At 46.7% G+C, this 19,162-nt stretch overlaps 1 protein-coding gene across 5 annotated transcripts; it reads left to right on the forward strand.

Annotated features, from left to right (window-relative positions):
• Window positions 1-7,619: 7,619 nt before the first annotated feature.
• Window positions 7,620-17,309, forward strand: TWNK (twinkle mtDNA helicase). Of its 5 annotated transcripts, XM_032950442.2 has the most exons (10): window positions 7,637-7,726; window positions 8,408-8,496; window positions 9,668-10,248; window positions 10,720-11,145; window positions 11,664-11,804; window positions 13,065-13,431; window positions 14,197-14,437; window positions 15,014-15,121; window positions 15,531-15,672; window positions 15,819-17,309. In XM_032950442.2, the coding sequence occupies exons 3-10, from the start codon at window positions 9,688-9,690 to the stop codon at window positions 16,080-16,082; spliced, it is 2,250 nt and encodes a 749-aa protein (XP_032806333.1). In that variant the 5' UTR covers window positions 7,637-7,726; window positions 8,408-8,496; window positions 9,668-9,687; the 3' UTR covers window positions 16,083-17,309. The 5 variants fall into 5 exon arrangements, with proteins under 5 accessions (XP_032806332.1, XP_032806337.1, XP_032806333.1 ...); XM_032950441.2 differs by lacking the exon at window positions 8,408-8,496 and having other exon boundaries at window positions 7,620-7,726; XM_032950444.2 differs by lacking the exons at window positions 7,637-7,726; window positions 8,408-8,496 and adding an exon at window positions 7,733-8,068.
• Window positions 17,310-19,162: the final 1,853 nt, after the last annotated feature.

A 19,162-nucleotide genomic window follows, 5' to 3' on the forward strand; every position in this document is an offset into this window, starting at 1 on the left:
CCCCCAACAGACCGCCCAGCAAAGCCGGTTTAGCCGTTCCACCAGAACCCAAACACCCACTCACGGCGCCAGCGACTACACTCAGCACCCAGCCGACTGTATAATCATCTAATCACCCCACTAAACCAGCCAAAAAAATAATCACCCCACCCACTCGACCAGCTAATCACCCAACCACCTCACAGTCCACACACCCAGTCAGTAACTTCACTAAGCAATACGCCAGATTCACACAGCCAGCTACTTAGTCATCCAGGCGGTCACTAACACATGCAGCCTGCAGTCAGCTAGCTGCTCACTCAAACCATACGACCCTTCACCCACCAGCCAGCCAGCCAACCACTACACTTACCCATCCATTCGCCCGACCAGCCAGCCAACCACTCACCTCACCACCACACCCTCCACTAAACCCTGCCTCTGCCCCTACACTGACCACACAGAGGGCAGCCTATTCGCAATTATGCAGACTTCGAAGAAGGGTTGTAACGAACTAACTGATGAACGATTCGTACACAGGTGGCAATTGTAAACCTCTTGATGCAGGCATCGCATTGCCTGTTAGAATCCACGTTTTACATTTGAAGGTGTTGCAATATATGAATAGAGATGGGCTTGGGGATGATACGTAGCTCGAAGAGATAATGACTGATGGACGAGATCAATTGGCGTGCTGGAATGGGTTGGATTGAATAGAATCCCTAAAATTGGAAAATTAATCTCCTCGCCGAAGGGACATACCCTGTGTCGTGTGTGTGCATCGATTTATAAAATCCACCGTTTGATGAAGGCTTTCCCAAGGCATGTCAGTCGCGGGATTTGTTTGACCATACTTCACCACGCTGGTCAGTGCGGATTCATGAAAAGGGCTTGGGGGGCAGGGTCGGTTCAGATCGAGAATCAAACTCAGGCTAGCCGGGTTAAAAATGTAGTGCGCGAATCACTGCGCTTTAAAATATCAACTTCAGTGACCTTTCAGTTATTAAAAAAGTTACAAACGGTGATCGTTATCTGCTGTACAGATAAAATAATCTGTAAAAAGGACCATTCCCCTAAACGTCGGCCGGTTACTCCGACTGTACAATGTTCGTTGTAAGGCAGTGCTTATTAAACGAGTTTGTTGAGAAATTAAAGGCGCGTTTCTGTTCCACTGCCAACGCAATCCCTTGTTTGTCATACAGTGAGGGAAAACAGTATTTGATTCCCTGCTGATTTTGTACGTTTGCCCACTGACAAAGAAATGACCAGTCTATAATTTTAATGGTAAGTCTATTTGAACAGTGAGAGACAGAATAACAACAAAAAAATTCAGAAAAACGCATGTCAAAAATGTTATTAATTGATTTGCATTTTAATGAGGGAAATAAATATTTGACCCCTCTGCAAAACATGACTTAGTACTTGGTGGCAAAACCCTTGTTGGCAATCACAGAGGTCAGGCGTTTCTTGTAGTTGGCCACCAGGTTTGCACACATCTCAGGAGGGATTTTGTCCCACTCCTCTTTGCAGATCTTCTCCAAATCATTAAGGTTTCGAGGCTGACGTTTGCCAACTCGAACCTTCAGCTTCCTCCACAGATTTTCTATGGGATTAAGGTCTGGAGACTGGCTAGGCCACTCCAGGACCTTAATGTGCTTCTACTTGAGCCACTCCTTTGTTGCCTTGGCCGTGTGTTTTGGGTCATTGTCATGCTGGAATACCCATCCACGACCCATTTTCAATGCCCTGGCTGAGGGAAGGAGGTTCTCACCCAAGATTTGACGATACATAGCCCCGTCCATCATCCCTTTGATGCGGTGAAGTTGTCCTGTCCCCTTAGCAGAAAAACACCCCAAAGCATAATGTTTCCACCTCCATGTTTGACGGTGGGGATGGTGTTCTAGGGGTCATAGGCAGCATTCCTCCTCCTCCAAACACGGCGAGTTGAGTTGATGCCAAAGAGCTCCATTTTGGTCTCATCTGACCACAACACTTTCACCCAGTTGTCCTCTGAATCATTCAGGTGTTCATTGGCAAACTTCAGACGGGCATGTATATGTGCTTTCTTGAGCAGAGGGACCTTGCGGGCGCTGCAGGATTTCAGTCCTTCACGGCGTAGTGTGTTACCAATTGTTATCTTGGTGACTATGGTCCCAGCTGCCTTGAGATCATTGACAAGATCCTCCCGTGTAGTTCTGGGCTGATTCCTCACCGTTGTCATGATCATTGCAACCAAGCTGCTTGGCAATGGTCTTGTAGCCCATTCCAGCCTTGTGTAGGTCAACAATCTTGTCCCTGACATCCTTGGAGAGCTCTTTTGTCTTGGCCATGGTGGAGAGTTTGGAATCTGATTGATTGATTGCTTCTGTGGACAGGTGTCTTTTATACAGGTAACAAGCTGAGATTAGGGGCACTCCCTTTAATACTGTGCTCCTAATCTCAACTCGTTACCTGTATAAAAGACACCTGGGAGCCAGAAATCTTCCTGATTGAGAGGGGGTCAAATACTTATTTCCCTCATTAAAATGCAAATCAATTTATAACATTTTTGACATGCGTTTTTCTGGATTTTTTTGTTGTTATTCTGTCTCTCACTGTTCAAATAAACCTACCATTATAATTATAGACTGATAATTTCTTTGGCAGTGGACAAACGTACAAAATCAGCAGGGGATCAAATACTTTTTTCCCTCACTGTAGTTGTGGCTTTCACGAAGGAAGGAATTAACACATTCCTGCGGAGGGAACTGGTAGGAACGCTGGGTTGCTCGGTCAATGGCCAGGGTCAATGGCGGCGTGGTGTATTCTGCAAATATGCCCGACTGTGAGGGTGGGCACAAGCCGGCGTGATTAGGTTAAACGTTGAGTTTTATAAGGGCCTCCCCACCCAGCCCCACCCTGGGTGGGGAGGCCCTTATAAATTAATCCCGGTTGGGCTTCCAGTCCACTACGTTTCCTACCAGTAATGTCCACTAGGAGCGCATTTGTTATATATCCGGGTGTCCGGATACACGTGGACAGACATCCACAGACATACACAATTAATCCCCTGCCTCCTGTGAATTAATCCCGGTTGGGCTTCCAGTCCACTACGTTTCCTACCAGTAACATGACTGTATTTCCTTTATACGTATCGAGGTTGGAGTGCAATTTGCACCACAAGCGAATACATGGATTTGCAAGAGTGCAGCTCACGGCGTTAGGTAACACGTGCGGGGTTTAAGTTCAGCAAGGTCACTGACCACGATTATTTCCGCATCCGGAACACCACATTCTGTGTACATCTTTGCTACGGCTCGAGCTATTCGCCACGTGCTTACTCTATCCAGCAGTCGAGCAGCGAATATATTCGGTGAGATTTGTATACCCTGAACGACACTAGCACGCTTGTTTGGTAAACACTGCGTGGCAGCTGTTGGCGAGTCCATCTGAAAATGAAAACAAATTCAAAATAAACCGGAAATACGAGTACTGAACCACCCTTTCATAACAGCCAACAACAATAAAGAACAGCGTCTTCACACATTAAGTGTAAGACTTAGCTGGACCCGTGATAGTCTAAATGTGCCTGCGTGTTACGTTAATCGGAGTTTGATTCAAGAAAACCAGTACCGTACTGGTTGTAACGGTGCAGACCAACAAATGTCTTGTTCACCCCACTGGGAGCCCTACAGGGTGTTTGGCCTACTCTTCCACGCTGGGTCAGACTATCATAAAAGACGTCGGAGTACCCACACTTTACCTCACCCCACGCGACCTGCTCATTGACAAGCTTTGGTGTCACCCATGTATACTGTTAGGTGGACAGACGGGGGTGACCTTAAGAAACTTGCACTTTTGGTTCAACTGCTGCGAAGGGAGATTGAAACCGGCGTAGAGTCCAGTGTGCTCACCATTGCAGAAGCAGGAGCCACAATTTCAGTCACTCCACTTCGACATTGTTATGGCATCATGAAATGTGGCAGCTAACGTGCACCCAAATATCTTTAAAACGGAGGTATGCCTGAACTAAAAACACGTGTGCAGTTTTTTTGATGAAAACAAAAGTTTTTTTTTATCAAGACGAATAACAAGCATGGATTTCCAGACGAAATTACAAACGTATGTTTGTTTTGGCAAAACTGCCAGACGCAACACAGCCGGCTTTGATTCGTTTTTTTTATTTTGTTTAAACGTGAAATAATAAATTGCACAACTGTATTTTCAAAATCTCTAAGTATAAAAGTAAACACTGAAATAACTGATTATACCGTAATGCCCAAAATATGTCACTACTGTAAATAATACATTTATGTACTGGAATTTTCTCGCTCAGTTAAGCAATACTTTTTATTCAATCAAAAACAATAGTTTAAACATACTGTGGGGGCTAATGCCCCCCCAACTTCCCACTATGTGGGGGCCGATCCCCCCCTCCCTCACCACGAGCGGGGGGGGGGGCGCCACATCTACTTGGTGGGGGCTGATGCCCCCCCCCCCTTCACTCCCCATTAGGTGGGGGCCGACCTCCCCCTCACCCACCACGGGCGGGAGGGGCGCCACTTCTACTTGGTGGGGGCTGATGCCCCCCCCCACCCGCCATTGGGAGGGGGGTCACTCACCTCCTCCCCCTCCTCGCGCGAGGGGGGGGGGTGGCGTTTGCCTCCCCCCCTCGTCCCCTCCGCGTTTGTGTCGCTCGTGCCCCCCACCCCATCGATCGGGTGCCCCCCCCCGTCCCAGGGTCCTCTCTGACCGACATAGCCAGCGGCTGGCCGACACCGACTAGGGGTTGATTACGCGCCGCGTGCCCTTCCCCCCACGGATGCTTCCTAACCGCATGGATTACGTAATTGTTTGACTCTCCGCTGTGGGGTTTAATTAATAATTTCCACTAAGCCGTATCAACAAGGCGAACGCTCCCGCGCGGTCCGGATATTAATAAATTAATCGGCGCTCACGCGCGTCCCCCCACCCACTCACGTGTGTCTCACCGTTAACACTGCGGTGCACACACAGACACTAGTGACACACTCACGTGTCTCACCGTTAACACTGCGGTGCACGCACAGACACTAGTGACACTCGTGTGTCTCACCGTTAACACTGCGGTGCACACACAGACACTAGTGACACACGTGTGTCTCACCATTAACACTGCGGTGCACACACAGACACTAGTGACACTCGCGTGTGTCTCACCATTAACACTGCGGTGCACACACAGACACTAGTGACACACGTGTGTCTCACCGTTAACACTGTGGTGCACACACAGACACTAGTGACACACTCACGTGTGTCTCACCATTAACACTGCGGTGCACACACAGACACTAGTGACACACTCACGTGTGTCTCACCGTTAACACTGCGGTGCACGCACAGACACTAGTGACACTCGTGTGTCTCACCGTTAACACCGCGTTGCACGCACAGACACTAGTGACACACTCACGTGTGTCTCACCGTTAACACTGTGGTGCGGGCACAGACACTAGTGACACACTCACGTGTGTCTCACCGTTAACACTGCGGTGCACACACAGACACTAGTGACACGTGTGTCTCACCATTAACACCGTGGTGCACACACAGACACTAGTGACACGTGTGTCTCACCGTTAACACCGCGGTGCACGCACAGACACACGTGACACTCACGTGTGTCTCACCATTAACACCGTGGTGCACACACAGACACTAGTGACACTCGCGTGTGTCTCACCATTAACACCGTGGTGCACACACAGACACTAGTGACACGTGTGTCTCACCGTTAACACTGCGGTGCACACATAGACACTAGTGACACTCACGTGTGTCTCACCGTTAACACTGCGGTGCGTGCACAGACACTAAGATTTATTTCCTGGAACGAATAGTGAACCCCTGTTTATGGCTCCCTCCAGCCAGCACCCTTCGGACAGCGCCTAACCTCCTATCACCTGGCCGTCTCAGAGTGCGTCTATCCCCCAAGCTCGAGCTGACTGCGAGCTGGGCTGAATTGGCCCCCCTCCTCGTACCTATTCACCTCTTCAGCTGCCCGATGAGGGCTATGGAAGATGCTCGTCTTGGGGACTTTTTCTGGCCGATCGTTTCCAGCTCCACCCTGCAGGTGTCGCACGGACGCTGAGGACGGCTAGTCTCTTACATCGCTCCAGAAGAACTCTACTTCAATCCGCCCCTCCGGCCCCCTTATGTCCCCAAAGCCCCCTAACCCCCGGGTCATATGACGTCATCCTGCGCATCCAATCGAATCCTCTTTGCGGCCGTTTTGAGCGTTCTGGCCGTTGGGGGGGGGGGGGGGTCGCGTCATCCCCCCCCATTCCCATTGTCTCTGTGCCTGCGTTCCTCGCTGTTGACTCACCGATAATCCCCTCGCTCCCTCCAACTTAAATCAACTCGTATCTGCCTAGGGGCTTTTCCCTCCCACCCCACTGTTTACCCTGCCGCTGGGTGCTGGCTGAAGGTCCCATCCCCCCGTATTGTGTATGCTTCATCGCGGCCGGCCTGTAAAGCTCTATGCCCCCTTTTTGGGGGGGCCGCCATGTAATCCGGTCTGGGGGGCTCAGCCAATTTCCTGGTCCGGGGAAACTGTGGAACGTCCCTGCTAGTGGGGTCCTCGGGTGAAAACCCATCGTACCAGGCGATCCCTCCTCGAGACCCTACGGGGGTGCATGTGAGTGTTTAGTGGGGCGTGCGTTCTTGGGGGATGGGGGGGGTGCGAGGAGAGGGTAGCGCCGGCCGAGTTGCTCCGCTGCGGTGGCACCACCACAATACCTATTGTGGTGCCACCACAATACCTATTGTGGTGCCACCACAATACCTATTGCCACCACAATACCTATTGTGGTGCCACCACAATACCTATTGTGGTGCCACCATCATTCGCGTCCACATCGACTCATAGGGAGTGGGTTCCCTCTGCTGGTCGAATATTGTAGAGCTGTACAAACAACACAAATTTGGAGAACATTCATGCCAATACCACTTGCTGTCACAATTCGTCGTAACACAATTTGTAATTCCCATTGGTTTGTTAGCTTTGTAAGCGTCCGTATTCTTAAAACTTGCAAACATCATTTTCATTTTAACACGCAGGCTTTCGCAATCCATAATAAAAATAAAAAATATGGGTTAGATTCCGTAAATGTGTCGTTAAACCCGCCACACCCGACACAGCCCATTAGTAAGGTTTGTCACGTAAAGAGAACATGCAAATTCGTTACTAGTACAGCACACCGGTGTGTTGGAGAGCAAATACAGAACATTTTCAGTCTGAGATTGTAAACCTTACTAATTGGCTGTGTCGGGTGGTGGCGGGTTTAACAACACATTATTTATTTACGCGATCTAACCCCCAAAAAAACCTCTATTATGGATCGCGTCGCATTACTTGTTGACGCATATCCTTTACTGAAACAAATTGTGTGCTGTGTTTCCCATCATCACGTGGGCACTTTACTCTCCGGCTCCTCGATGATTCCGCTTCAAGTTCATTCACCGGTGTTTTGACGTTGAGGCGCGTTCGTCCTCGCCGATCGAACGTCCGGCGGCCCTTGTTAAATTTACAACGCGCGATTAAAAAATCGACTTCCACGTGGTTTCTTTACGCCACAGGAAAATAAATAAATAAATAGACAAACCCCGCCTCTGCAGCCTCCGTAGAGCACGTGACGCCGCTTTAGCCAATCGCAGCGCGGGGTTCGCAAGGTGACGACCCCCACCGCCACCACCACCACGCGGCCCTCGTGCGAATTTCAAAGCGGTTCGTTTACCTCCCTCCTCCCCGTCTCTCTCGCCTTCCCGTTATCTACAGTTCTCATTGCAACAACACTTAAACCTTTCACGATTATTGCGCCCTTCACGCACTGATAATTACTACCGGCGCTTTTTTTGCTCTCCGCCGCTCGCGCCGTGGGTCCTGCCCCGCGAGCCGCCGCCGCTGTTGACGAGCGCTGCCTCGCGATAGTCCCACGGGCAGACCCCCTCGGGTTAAATCCACTGCTGGATGAGTGCCCTCGCCGCCCGCATCGCACCCGCCACCGCTACGCGGTGAGGGTTTCGTGAGGGTTTGTGTGAGCTACATCACCCGCCACCCGCCACCCCGGTCAGTGCGGGTTTGCAAAGGCGCGCAATCGGCACACGGTTGGGTACACTGCACTGTAGCGACTGTAGGTCGCTACACGGTGTTGTGGGTTTACTCTGCCACACACCGGTGGTGCTCTACTCGTAACCAATTGGCATCCTCCCTTTACGTGACAAACCTTATTAATCGGCTGTGTCGGATGGTGGCGGGTTTATCGACACGTGTGTATATTTACGCGACCTTACCCCCCCCCCTCCCAAAAAAACACCCCCCCCCGTATTGTGTATGACATTGCTCGCGAAAGCCTACGTGTTAAATCGGTACACATTACTGTAACGCTGTGCTGCCACAACCTTGCAGCTTCGCGGCAAGCCCTCAAGTCGCCGTGGGCTCGGAACAAACGACCGGCCTTAGCTTTTGAGATCTGACGAGATTCGGGCGCGTTCTGGGTGAGTTTGTCTCCTGGGCGTCCTCGGACGCGAGACGGACGAAGCCCCAAGCGAGTCGCCGTCACGGTCGGGGAATTAGATTGTGTCGTTCGACACCAACAGCAAGACGTAACCAAAAATCGAGCGGCGCTTATAGGTTCCGCGAAACAAATCTGTGTTTGTTGTGTGTGTTGCCTCGTGAAGGCAGGTCCTGGTTGTGTACGCATTGCTGATCGTGTGACCCGAGCACCAGCTGGTATTCGTTTTAAGGGTTGTAGGCCGAGTATACCTAGAGGTTCTCGACACCCACTTGGGATTCCAAAACATTGGCCCGCTGCCGATGGATGGGCGGTCACAGTATCGAGAGAGGCACCCTCACAAAAAGGCGCAGATTTTTTAAAAAAAATCATTTAAGGGCTTACAAATAATTGCGACTACTGTATCATCACTTTCCACCAGGTGGCCTTAAACCTAACGCAATCTCCAATCCGTTTACAAATATTACACTGAAGCATATGTATACCTGTCAACCCGTTCGGTTTACCCGTATTCTTGTACAGGGAATGTACAGGGAAAATTAGGTTTAAAAAATGTGTTTCTCCCTTGTGATGGGACTTTGTAGGATTAACGTTGAGATTTATAAGGGCACGTGGTGACCAATAAGGTCTGAATTGGTCTGTAATAAGGTAGGCACTGATAAGGGGTTGACAGGTATGCATATCCTATTTTTAAAAGTGACACAAATACGAGTTTTAACGAAATAAAACAGCATTTTTACACCAGGGCCATTAGTAAATTTCATCACATGTAGATGTTGCCATCTCTGACTCGTGCAGTTTTAAGTTATCCTTGGGGCCACTGCATTAAATTACACTTCACGAGTTGAAATAATATTAAAGCCCCGTCATGAGCGCACACTCAATACGTAATGCGAGGAAAATAAAACAAGTTATGCAGGCAGTGTTGATGCCAGTCCATGGCTTATTTGTGGACTTTTTGCAAGTGCAGTTTGGTGTCTAGGTATCAAAATGTTGTGTAAGTGAATTTGCCCGTTGGCTTCAACGTAATCATTGTAATGAATCTAGAAATCCAGTAATTTTTAAGTTCAGTATACAGATTCTTTTTTTGCAAGATCTTGTGTGCAACGTTGGATATCAACTTCTAACGTTCAGTTACACCGCGTATGTTGCAGGCCATCTGCACCGAGTGACCATGCTGGCAACAATTGGAAGGTGTTCGTGCTACAAATGGGTAAATGTCACCCTACAGCCACGGCGTGGCACTCATCTCAACAGAGTATGCCTTACTCCATGCGCCCCATTGAGTGCACCTTCGAGACTCCTTGGCAATTGTGGGAAATCGGTGCATGGCACGCCTGGGCACGGTGGTCGTGTGCCGGCTACAGTTGCATGCCAATCTGCACCTTCACGTAGACGTTTGCTGCATTCCCTCTCGAAGCCGCGTTGCTTCGACGGACTACAGGCCGTGACCGGCATTCGCTGCATCACGATTCCCGGCTTCCAAAAGTACCTCAAGGGCGGGGACGAGGAATGGAAGCCGCCCGTAACAGCAACAGAGATTCGACAGTACCTGCGCGCCAGTGGCATCGAATTCCATGACGGCCACACCTGCCTGCTGTTGCTCAGCCCCTTTGTCGAGCGGCTGCCAGGGGCACCGGGTGGGAAGGAGAACGCCGGCCTCTACATCAACAAGACGACCGGGCAGTTCTTTTGCAAGCACACGCTCGCCGAGGGCACGTGGGAAGACCTACAGGTAACCCTGTGGATGATGGATACATGAATGTATGGTATGGTACATAATGGAGTTGAATACATTGAGTGATTATATGTTATGTGCATTTAAAATAGTTCATGTTTTAATGCTAATTTGACAGTTTTTTTTTACTTTCATGATTTCACAAGTAGCTCTTGTCGATTTGTAATTTTGTTGTAGTTAAATGTACTTCATGTATGCTTGAGCTTCATCTATCATTGGTGAATTAAGTTTTGTACGCAGTTTAAATAAGATTTAGGTATACGTTTTTTATTATAATTATGCAATACTATATGATAATCCATATAGACACCTTGCGCACTTTGACATTAAAACAGGGTAGTGCTTAATTAGCACCTCCGAATAGCATGGTTGGCTATGCACGGTGCGAAAGAAGTTCAACATACTTACAGCTAATGGCCTGTAAACATTATTTACAATATTGTCAATTTTACGCACTTAACCCACTAGGTTTGTCTGGAGGCCATGCGGAAGGAAGGCCGCGTGTTTGTGAAGCCGAATGTGCTTCTGTTGGGGCTCGGAGCGGCAGCTGAAGGCGTCGAGGAGGATGACGCACGCTTCACGCGGGAGGAAATAGACAGGATCTGGCGACGATCCATCTTCCTGCACGAGCTGGAGGAGGAGCAGAAACTCACGGCGAAGAGGCTGTATGGCATTGAGCGCCTCACGGACGCAACGCTAAAGCGCTTCTCCGTCAAGTGGCACCCGCCTACCAAAAGCCTCGTGTTTCCGTGGCTGGGACCGCAGAACGGCCTCAAAGGCCTGAAGCTGCTGACGGCTGCGTTTGATGGACAAAGCGTGACTTACAGGGAGAGTACGCTACCACGTGGTGCACGCTACTGCAACCTCTTTGGCCTGCACCTCATTATGCCTAAGGTGTGGGGCTTTGTGTGCTTTAGCCATGTTGAGTGTAGTGTAGGTTGTATGAGAGTGGGACCTGAATGTATATTTTTTTACCATAGAATAATATTACATTTTGTATCAGTTTAACTTGAGGGTAATTTGGATGAGTGTTAAAAGTAGTTTTGTACATTTTTGGAATTACATTTTAGGTACAATTCATTTGTGTCTGTGCTTTGTGCTTTAAAGTTACATTTTACTATCAGATTGGAAACAATTAAAACCAGAGGTGTTTTTTTACCAAAATTGCATGAATCATTTTAGCCTATCCATTGCAACAGACTGTTCAGTAATGAGTGGTAATGCATTAATCCTACAGAAATTAGAAAACCCCACCCAGTCTCTAAAGTAGCTGCATTTATCATAGCCAGAGTCTCGCTCATCAGGCAAACATGTCCATTGCACCATTTGGCCATATAAATTGATATTCTGTTCATCTCTAAATGAAGAGCTCCCAAGTCTGTATTTCTCTTCTTGGTGGGCTTGGCGCACAGGACTCGGAGGTGGCGCTGACGTCAAATGAGCTGGACTGCCTGGCTGTGAGTCAGGCTACGAGCTGCCAGGCCCTCTCGCTACCTCGCGGCATGAGCTGCCTTTCACCCACACTGTTGCCTTACCTCGAGCAGTTTCGCAAGGTGCGTAGTAATGTCTTGCCAAACCACTGTCCAATTGCATTGCCAACCTTGCACTCCTTTTCATGTGTAGGGATTTTGCTGTAATTTCCCCCAAATGTTATCCAATTGTTCTTTTGAGGTGTCGTGTCATGAGACAAAGTATCCATTCAGATCTCTCGCAGAGCAGTGCAATCCTTCATGTGAAAGAGCGGCCCATGGAAGCAGATATCACAGAGCTACCTCTGAGATCCCATCAAGTAACTTCTAGTCCACGCAGTAGGAGGACTCGCTTTCCCTGTGCATATACGAGTAATATTAGTCACGTGACTGTCAAAACCGAAATGTACTATTCAGAGCTGGAACTTTGCCAAATTAAGTAAAGAACCAAATTTAATCCAATCTTTTCTTGTGCATTCATTGATGATCGGGTTGAGGCCATAATCACCTGACTATATTTGAGGACACAATTTTTTACCCAGAATCTCAGCAGTGCCAGCTCAGCGGTTTGACCTTTGAGCCACTTGGTCACCTTAGGACAAATACTTTTTACTTTTACATAACACTTCAAATTTATATGAATTCAACTGTGTAGTTGATTTGATTAACATCACGACTTGACAGTGAATATTAGGCTTAACTTGGCCCTGGACATAGAGCTCCACCAATTGATTACAACATCAGTTTGAATCTGCTAAAGCTTAACCAAATTAAAATGTACACGCTGAAAATGTGTTTTTACTTTAGGTGGACAAATGAAAAACTCAGGGCCAGGCTAATGTAACACAATAAGTACAAATATTTGCAAAACATTACATTTTAAGGCCAGTTAGATATCCAGAGCATTTAAGCATTACGTTTGATACAGGCAACACTTCAATTTATACATGTAGGAACAAGATTCTCTTATTACAATATAAATGTGGAACCTCTAAAACATTTAAAAACATGTTATCTTTAGCAATGTAAAAGAGGTGTACTTATAAGGATTAAAAAGTTGGCTGCACTTAATGTGCCCCCTCTTGATGGGCTATAATTGCTTTAAAAATATGTGATTATTCAGTTTAACTGTTTCGGTTGGTTTTTCTTGGAACATAATGACAAACTTTTGGCAAGTGTTTTTAATCTCCAATTAGCACGGTTGGCTACATACGGTGTGAAAGAAGTTCAACAGACATGCATACATACGTACATAATCAACATAAAAGTCTCAACTTGTTCTTACCATGCAGCACGATGATAATAAAAAAACTGTGCCATTATCAAAATGTCCTCACTGGCAAGGTGATCCTGTGGCTGGGCAGCGACCTGAATGCGTGGGAAACGTCCAAGGGCTTCGCACGGAAGCTGGGCCTGCGCCGCTGTTCTCTGGTGCGGCTGGGAGAGGGTCCTCAGCCTCGGCCGCTGGAGGCCCTCTCGCTGACGGGCAGCACCACACCCCGCGGCGGGACGGTCAGCGCCCTGCAGCAGGCTCTGCGCTCCTCCCTGCCGGCCGCCCACAAAGCCATCACGCTCTTCAGGCAGCTGCGGGAAGACGTGCGTGGGGAGCTCGCCAATTCCGAGCAGGTCGCTGGTGTCAAGTGGCAGCGGTTTCCTGCACTTAACAAGCTGTTAAAGGGACATCGCAAGGGCGAACTGACCATCTTCACCGGTCAGAGTTACAGCCAATATGGCGAGAAGGGGGTGGGGGGCGGGGCGGGGGGCGGCTGGGGGCTGGTGGTGTTGTAATGTGAGCATTGGGAGTTGTACTGATTTAATTATGATTGAATGTACTGGCATAATATGAATTCACTTTCAATATCCCACACAAGAACATTGTAGTTATATTAATACATTAGGTGAGAGCTTACTAACACAAGGCTCAAGGCACATTTTGAATTTCACATAACACATACCCATTGTAGTGGACAGTAGCTGTTGTCTATTAAGTGATTATTTTTGTTTTTTTATTGAACAGCCACAGCAGAATAAATCGATGTATCTCGTTAATATTACTTGCCTTGGCATCGGGATCGAAAACACAAACATTGACAGAAAATGGAACAAATGCTGAAAAGTTCCCCAAAGAAGCATGGACACCTGCATGCTCAGAATTCTACTGCGAGACAGAGTAACATATGTATTCGAAAATATGCACAAGTTAAGAGACATTACTGCAAAGAAAAGTGAAATGGGCTAGGGCAGGACTCGTTGCTGGTGGTCGAGAATAATGATGGAGTGGCAGGCAAACGACGAATTATGAGGAGATGGAGCAATTAAATCAGCTCATCAGTAAGGGCTGATGGGTTGTTGCATCGCAAAGCCGTGAGCTATGGCAACAGGCCTCCAGTTGTGGGGTAGATCATGGCTGGTGATGCTGATTATGATCTGGCACAGCCATACTTTTCCTAACCTGCAATTATTTCATGTGTGGTAGGCCCAACTGGTAGCGGCAAGACAACGTTCATAAGTGAGTATGCCCTTGACCTGGCTTCGCAAGGCGTCAGTACGCTGTGGGGCAGCTTTGAGATTGGAAACGTGAGGCTGGCACGCGTCATGCTCACACAGTATGCCCGTCAACGTCTGGAGTCAAACATCGACAGCTACGACGAATGGGCCGACCGTTTTGAGGACCTGCCACTCTTCTTCATGACCTTCCATGGCCAGCAGAATATCAAGTGAGTGAGCGTTAGTGCAGGTGGTGCTTGTGAATTGCATGCCACCTTTGAGAGTGATCTCTGCTTTACGTTTAAATGCTCAGTCAGATGCTTTGGTATATAAGTATTTATATAATCTAATACTAATGTTAATATAGAATTGAAGCTTTCGTGACTACATAAATTACTATACTCATTGGTTTTTTCGGTAAAGTCACTTTACCGAAAAAAACAGAGTTTAATACTAATGTTATTTTGAAATCCAACTGCCAAAATATATTTATATATATAAAAAATGAATATCAGACAATTCCCTTTTTAAAGGTCAAAGTTAGATTGCTTGCCCACTTAAAATGTGTGTTTCTATGTGCATATATAGGCAATTTATCTAAAAAAATAAGAAACAGGCAAATTTAGTGGGGGATAATGGGCCTCAAAGTACTATGTAAAATGTTATTTTTATGAGTTCTTAATGCACGGAGGTGCTCCAATATGCTGTGTTAATCATCTGATCATGATGGACAACCCTTTGTCAAACCACAAATATAGCTTGCTTGAATTGCAGTTCACAAAATAATATGCTTAATCTCATTACAGGACTGTGCTGGACACAATGCAGCATGCCGTGTACATGTATGACATCTCCCACGTGGTCATAGATAACCTTCAGTTCATGTTGGGTCTACAGAACCCCAGTATGGACAGGTGAGGCCACCTGCTCTTATGTGTCAATATAGGATAACATTAAATCCATTATATTGCACATTGGGATTAAATTACCAGTGTTTTCAGTGATAATTGGCATCACAATATACAGCATGGGGGTGGGTTAACAGGGGTGTTATAGAGTTGTAATTGAGTTTTGCTGTAATATGTTTAATATTAAACGTGTTTAATGATGTAAAACAAATTGTAAAGTGAATGTACAACAAATTATTGCATTTGAGGAAATCACTTTATCATTTTGGAGAAGTCTAGATGAGGCTTTAGATATATATATTCTACATATAAAAAAACACAAAATGACAGGTCAAAATAGCAATGTTTGTTCTCTTATGCATATTCTATAGATAAATACATAGGATGTGAAATTGATGGCACGGCATCCTCCCAGGTTCACTATGCAGGACTTTGTAGTGGGGGCATTCCGCAAGTTTGCCACAGTGAACATGTGCCACGTGACCCTGGTGATTCACCCCCGCAAGGAGGATTTCGACAGGGAGCTGCAGACAGCCTCCATCTTCGGCACGGCAAAGGTGTGGATGAAAGTCCTATGTAATTAATGCACACTACCGGCTCTTGTGCATCAGCAAGCTGCATTATAAAACTATTAATTAGATTCAATGATTGCTTGGCTGTGCATCGAGCCAGGTTTAATATTTAATTGATTTTGTCCATGCAGGCCAGCCAAGAGGCGGACAATGTGCTGATACTGCAGGACCGCCGGCTGAGTGCGACACATGGCAAGAAGTACCTACAGCTGGCCAAGAATCGCTTTGATGGCGACCTGGGCTCAATCCCGCTAGAATTTGATAAGGCCTCCCTGACATTCTCGGCCGCCAAGACGCGCGGGAAAGTGGCTCGCAAGTCACGTCAGGGAGCTGACAGTATCACGAATGAGGTGCTGCAGGAATATGAAGACAGCAACCTGGATTATGACAAGTGAATATCTTAGTCCAAGATAGATACATTACATCTGTCAGCCCTGCTTGTTGGCCTCCCCCATGCTGTATCAGTCATGTGGGTTCTTTGACTATATTTCACCGCCCATCAATACGGGTTGGTGAGGGTAGTGGGGAACGATGGTATCCAGGACTGCTTCAGATATCGTTCACCATTTACGATTGCCGTATCTGGAAATCGAACGAGGTCACTGGGTTGGTAGCACAGTGTGCTAGCCACTGCACGTGGCTATGCCCACCCCTCTTTGAGTTGAAGGATAAGCATTTGGCTGTTATGATGACTTGCAGTCAGTTTCAAAACTATTGACTAAAACGGTATATTAATACCGAAATGGGCACTGAAGTATGATGACACTTAATTTCACATAGAAACCAAGATAATTTGGAGTTATTTTGATTTTTATGTAGATTTTTCTACATCTGGTCACAGTATTGAAATGCTTGGAGTCCAGTAATAACTTAGATGGCACATTTTCACCTGATGCATGTGTAAATATGTTAAAGTACCAATGTGGCAGACTTGTAGGTAATTGGATTCTGTCCTGGTAATGTAAGACTAATTGTTTTAAAATAATCCCCTTTATTCCTCACTGTTAGCGAGAACAGTGAATTGTTTTGAGCTGTATTTATATATAAACCATGTTTTGTAGCATTGAGCTCATGTCAAGATTACAGTCGTGCAGAGGTTTTAAGTGTTATGTTATGCATCGAGAGTGCATTAGTTTCGTAAGTCACTGGATATGAAGTAGTGGAGAGCAGAGCTGTTGGGTTTCTATATCTCTCCAAACTACTGAGCCTCAATAGCGATAACATTTCACTGTGACTGAGGCACTTACAGTATGAGACTGGTTTATAAAGTGTGTGGCGTGTAGCTTTCGTGTGATATTTTATATACAAATGTTTAATTGATCCAATGTGCATACACAATTCGCATTCAGGATGTTTGGGGGTGCAATCCAGTTATGACTTCGATCAGCAGCACAGCTCCAACCTGTGACAGCCCACTTGATCAATGCTAGAATTTTTTCTGCGATGAATATAGTTTACATACCGAGCTAGCCAATGTTTTGTTCCCACTTACCTTAGAATGCATGCCATTGCCATGAGTGCATCACAATGGAGATTAATTGCTGTACTGCAATTATCATTTCATGGCAAAGAATTAGATTTTTACTGAATTGTGTTGACATTAAATATTTTCATGAAGCTTTGTAATGTTCATAATATTGCGTTATTTGTAATGGGAAACCCATTTCATACTTTTGTGTATTCAAGATTCAATATTTATTCCATGACTTAGTGCCCTTATTCATGATGTTGTTTTGTGCTGCACAGTCGGTTTAGCAGCACGGTACATGACTATAATAGCACCCTATTGTCGGACTAATGTCCGTTTGTAGGCTAGGTGCTGAGTCACTTTCCACCCACAGGGACAGCTGTCACTGGGGGTGCCCTTTGAAACGTTTGAGATTAGAGTGATGTGAAGTGCTCCGAGATGACCAGCATTTAGGGTGCTATTTCAAAAACGGATCAATTTCTCTCGGTCACCATAAGCACTTTTCACTGTTTTACCCTTAATGGTTAATTAACCCTTTGCACAATTTGATCACCGTTGCATTTGCTTCCATGGAATATACAATGTTTTAATTGAGCTGCATCACGAGTGTCATTTAGATGCATACCTGTCAACCCCTTATCAGTGCCTACCTTATTACGAACCAATTCAGACCTTATTGGTCACCCCGTGCCCTTTTAAATCTCAACGTTCATCCTACAAAGTCCCATCACAAGGGAGAAACACAAACAATTAGACAATTCGTTTTTTTTAACTCAATTTCCCTGTAAAAGAATGCGGGTAAATCATATGGATTGACGATGCATTTACTTCGCGGTGTCATCTTTGTAAACGGATTGGAGATTTGTGGGTTAGGTTTAAGGCCACCTGGTGAAAAAGCGATGATACAATTGTCGCAATTATCTGTAAGACCTTCACAAGGGAGAAACAAAAGACACGTGTTTTCTTTTGCCCGTATTGAAACGGCTGTACGCCGTATGGTGGACCTGCAAGCTCAATTTCCCTGTACAGGAATACGGGTTGACACGGCGTGTGTAGATGCACGTGCTGCATTTCCTATAACACTGCCCGCGTATTTGTGGGAGAGGCACGCCTGGAGTCGGGCCGGGGTGCCGGCACGCAAGGACCCGGCTCAACGCCGTAGGGCCTGGGTGACGTCATCGCGCAGTTGTGCCCGTTAAGCGTGATGTCATCACGTCCAGCCGTTGCAGGATGGCGTCACCGCGTGGAAGTTACAGGGTTGGGTGACGTCATGTCTAAACCGTGGGTTTTAATACGATTCAACGGTGAGGTAAATATTCCCGCAAAATTATATTCTGTAGATAAAACGCGAGTCTTCCGGAATATTTAGTTTGGTTCCCATTGGTTTGTATTTGTGTACAGAACGTTATTTTTCCCCACGTAAATGTATTCGGCAAGAGGCGTAGAGAAACGTGTTTTGTTTGCTTTCTTTTCTCTTATCGAACCGTTTTGGAGATTCCATATCGTGACAAACCAAACAATTGACACTTCATTATCTCTACACCGTACTGTATGTATACATGGATAGACGTTCCAGCACATGGTATAAGCCAGTGCTCGAATTAATTGAAGGCATCATAATAAACGTGGCTCTCGTACGTCCACACGTTTGTATCGTCTTCGAGACGGTGAATTTGCATTGAAACCCGATCATCCTGCGAGACAATGCGTCAGACAAAAGCTGTGGTCTATTACCAGTGAGGTTTCTAAAGCACGACTTTAAATTGAAAAAAACCCCGCGACCAGGGACCACACCACAACGACTGCCGGCAACGAATCGAAAATGCGAACGTGATAATACTTGACGCGACAAAAAAAAACCACGATACGTATTGACACGTGCTGAAAATGACTGAATCAGGCGATCTGCGTGGACACCCCCGAATTCGCTCCGGAGGACCCCTCCCCAACTCGCCCACTTTCCCCCCTTACCCCCCTTACCCCCTCCTTTCGCCCCCCACCCTCGCC

The sequence above is a fragment of the Petromyzon marinus genome, chromosome 9 (assembly GCF_048934315.1).
Source record: "Petromyzon marinus isolate PM22_M1 ecotype Great Lakes invasive population chromosome 9, UKy_Petmar_22M1.pri1.0, whole genome shotgun sequence".
Classification (NCBI taxonomy): domain Eukaryota; kingdom Metazoa; phylum Chordata; class Hyperoartia; order Petromyzontiformes; family Petromyzontidae; genus Petromyzon; species Petromyzon marinus.

Excerpts from the sequence above, each read along its gene's own strand:
- TWNK (XM_032950441.2), top strand. The coding sequence starts at position 9,688 with ATGCTGGCAACAATTGGAAGGTGTTCGTGCTACAAATGGGTAAATGTC. Across the intron at positions 10,249-10,719 it reads GCACGTGGGAAGACCTACAG|GTTTGTCTGGAGGCCATGCG; the intron begins GTAACCCTGTGG and ends TTAACCCACTAG. Across the intron at positions 14,438-15,013 it reads CATGGCCAGCAGAATATCAA|GACTGTGCTGGACACAATGC; the intron begins GTGAGTGAGCGT and ends ATCTCATTACAG.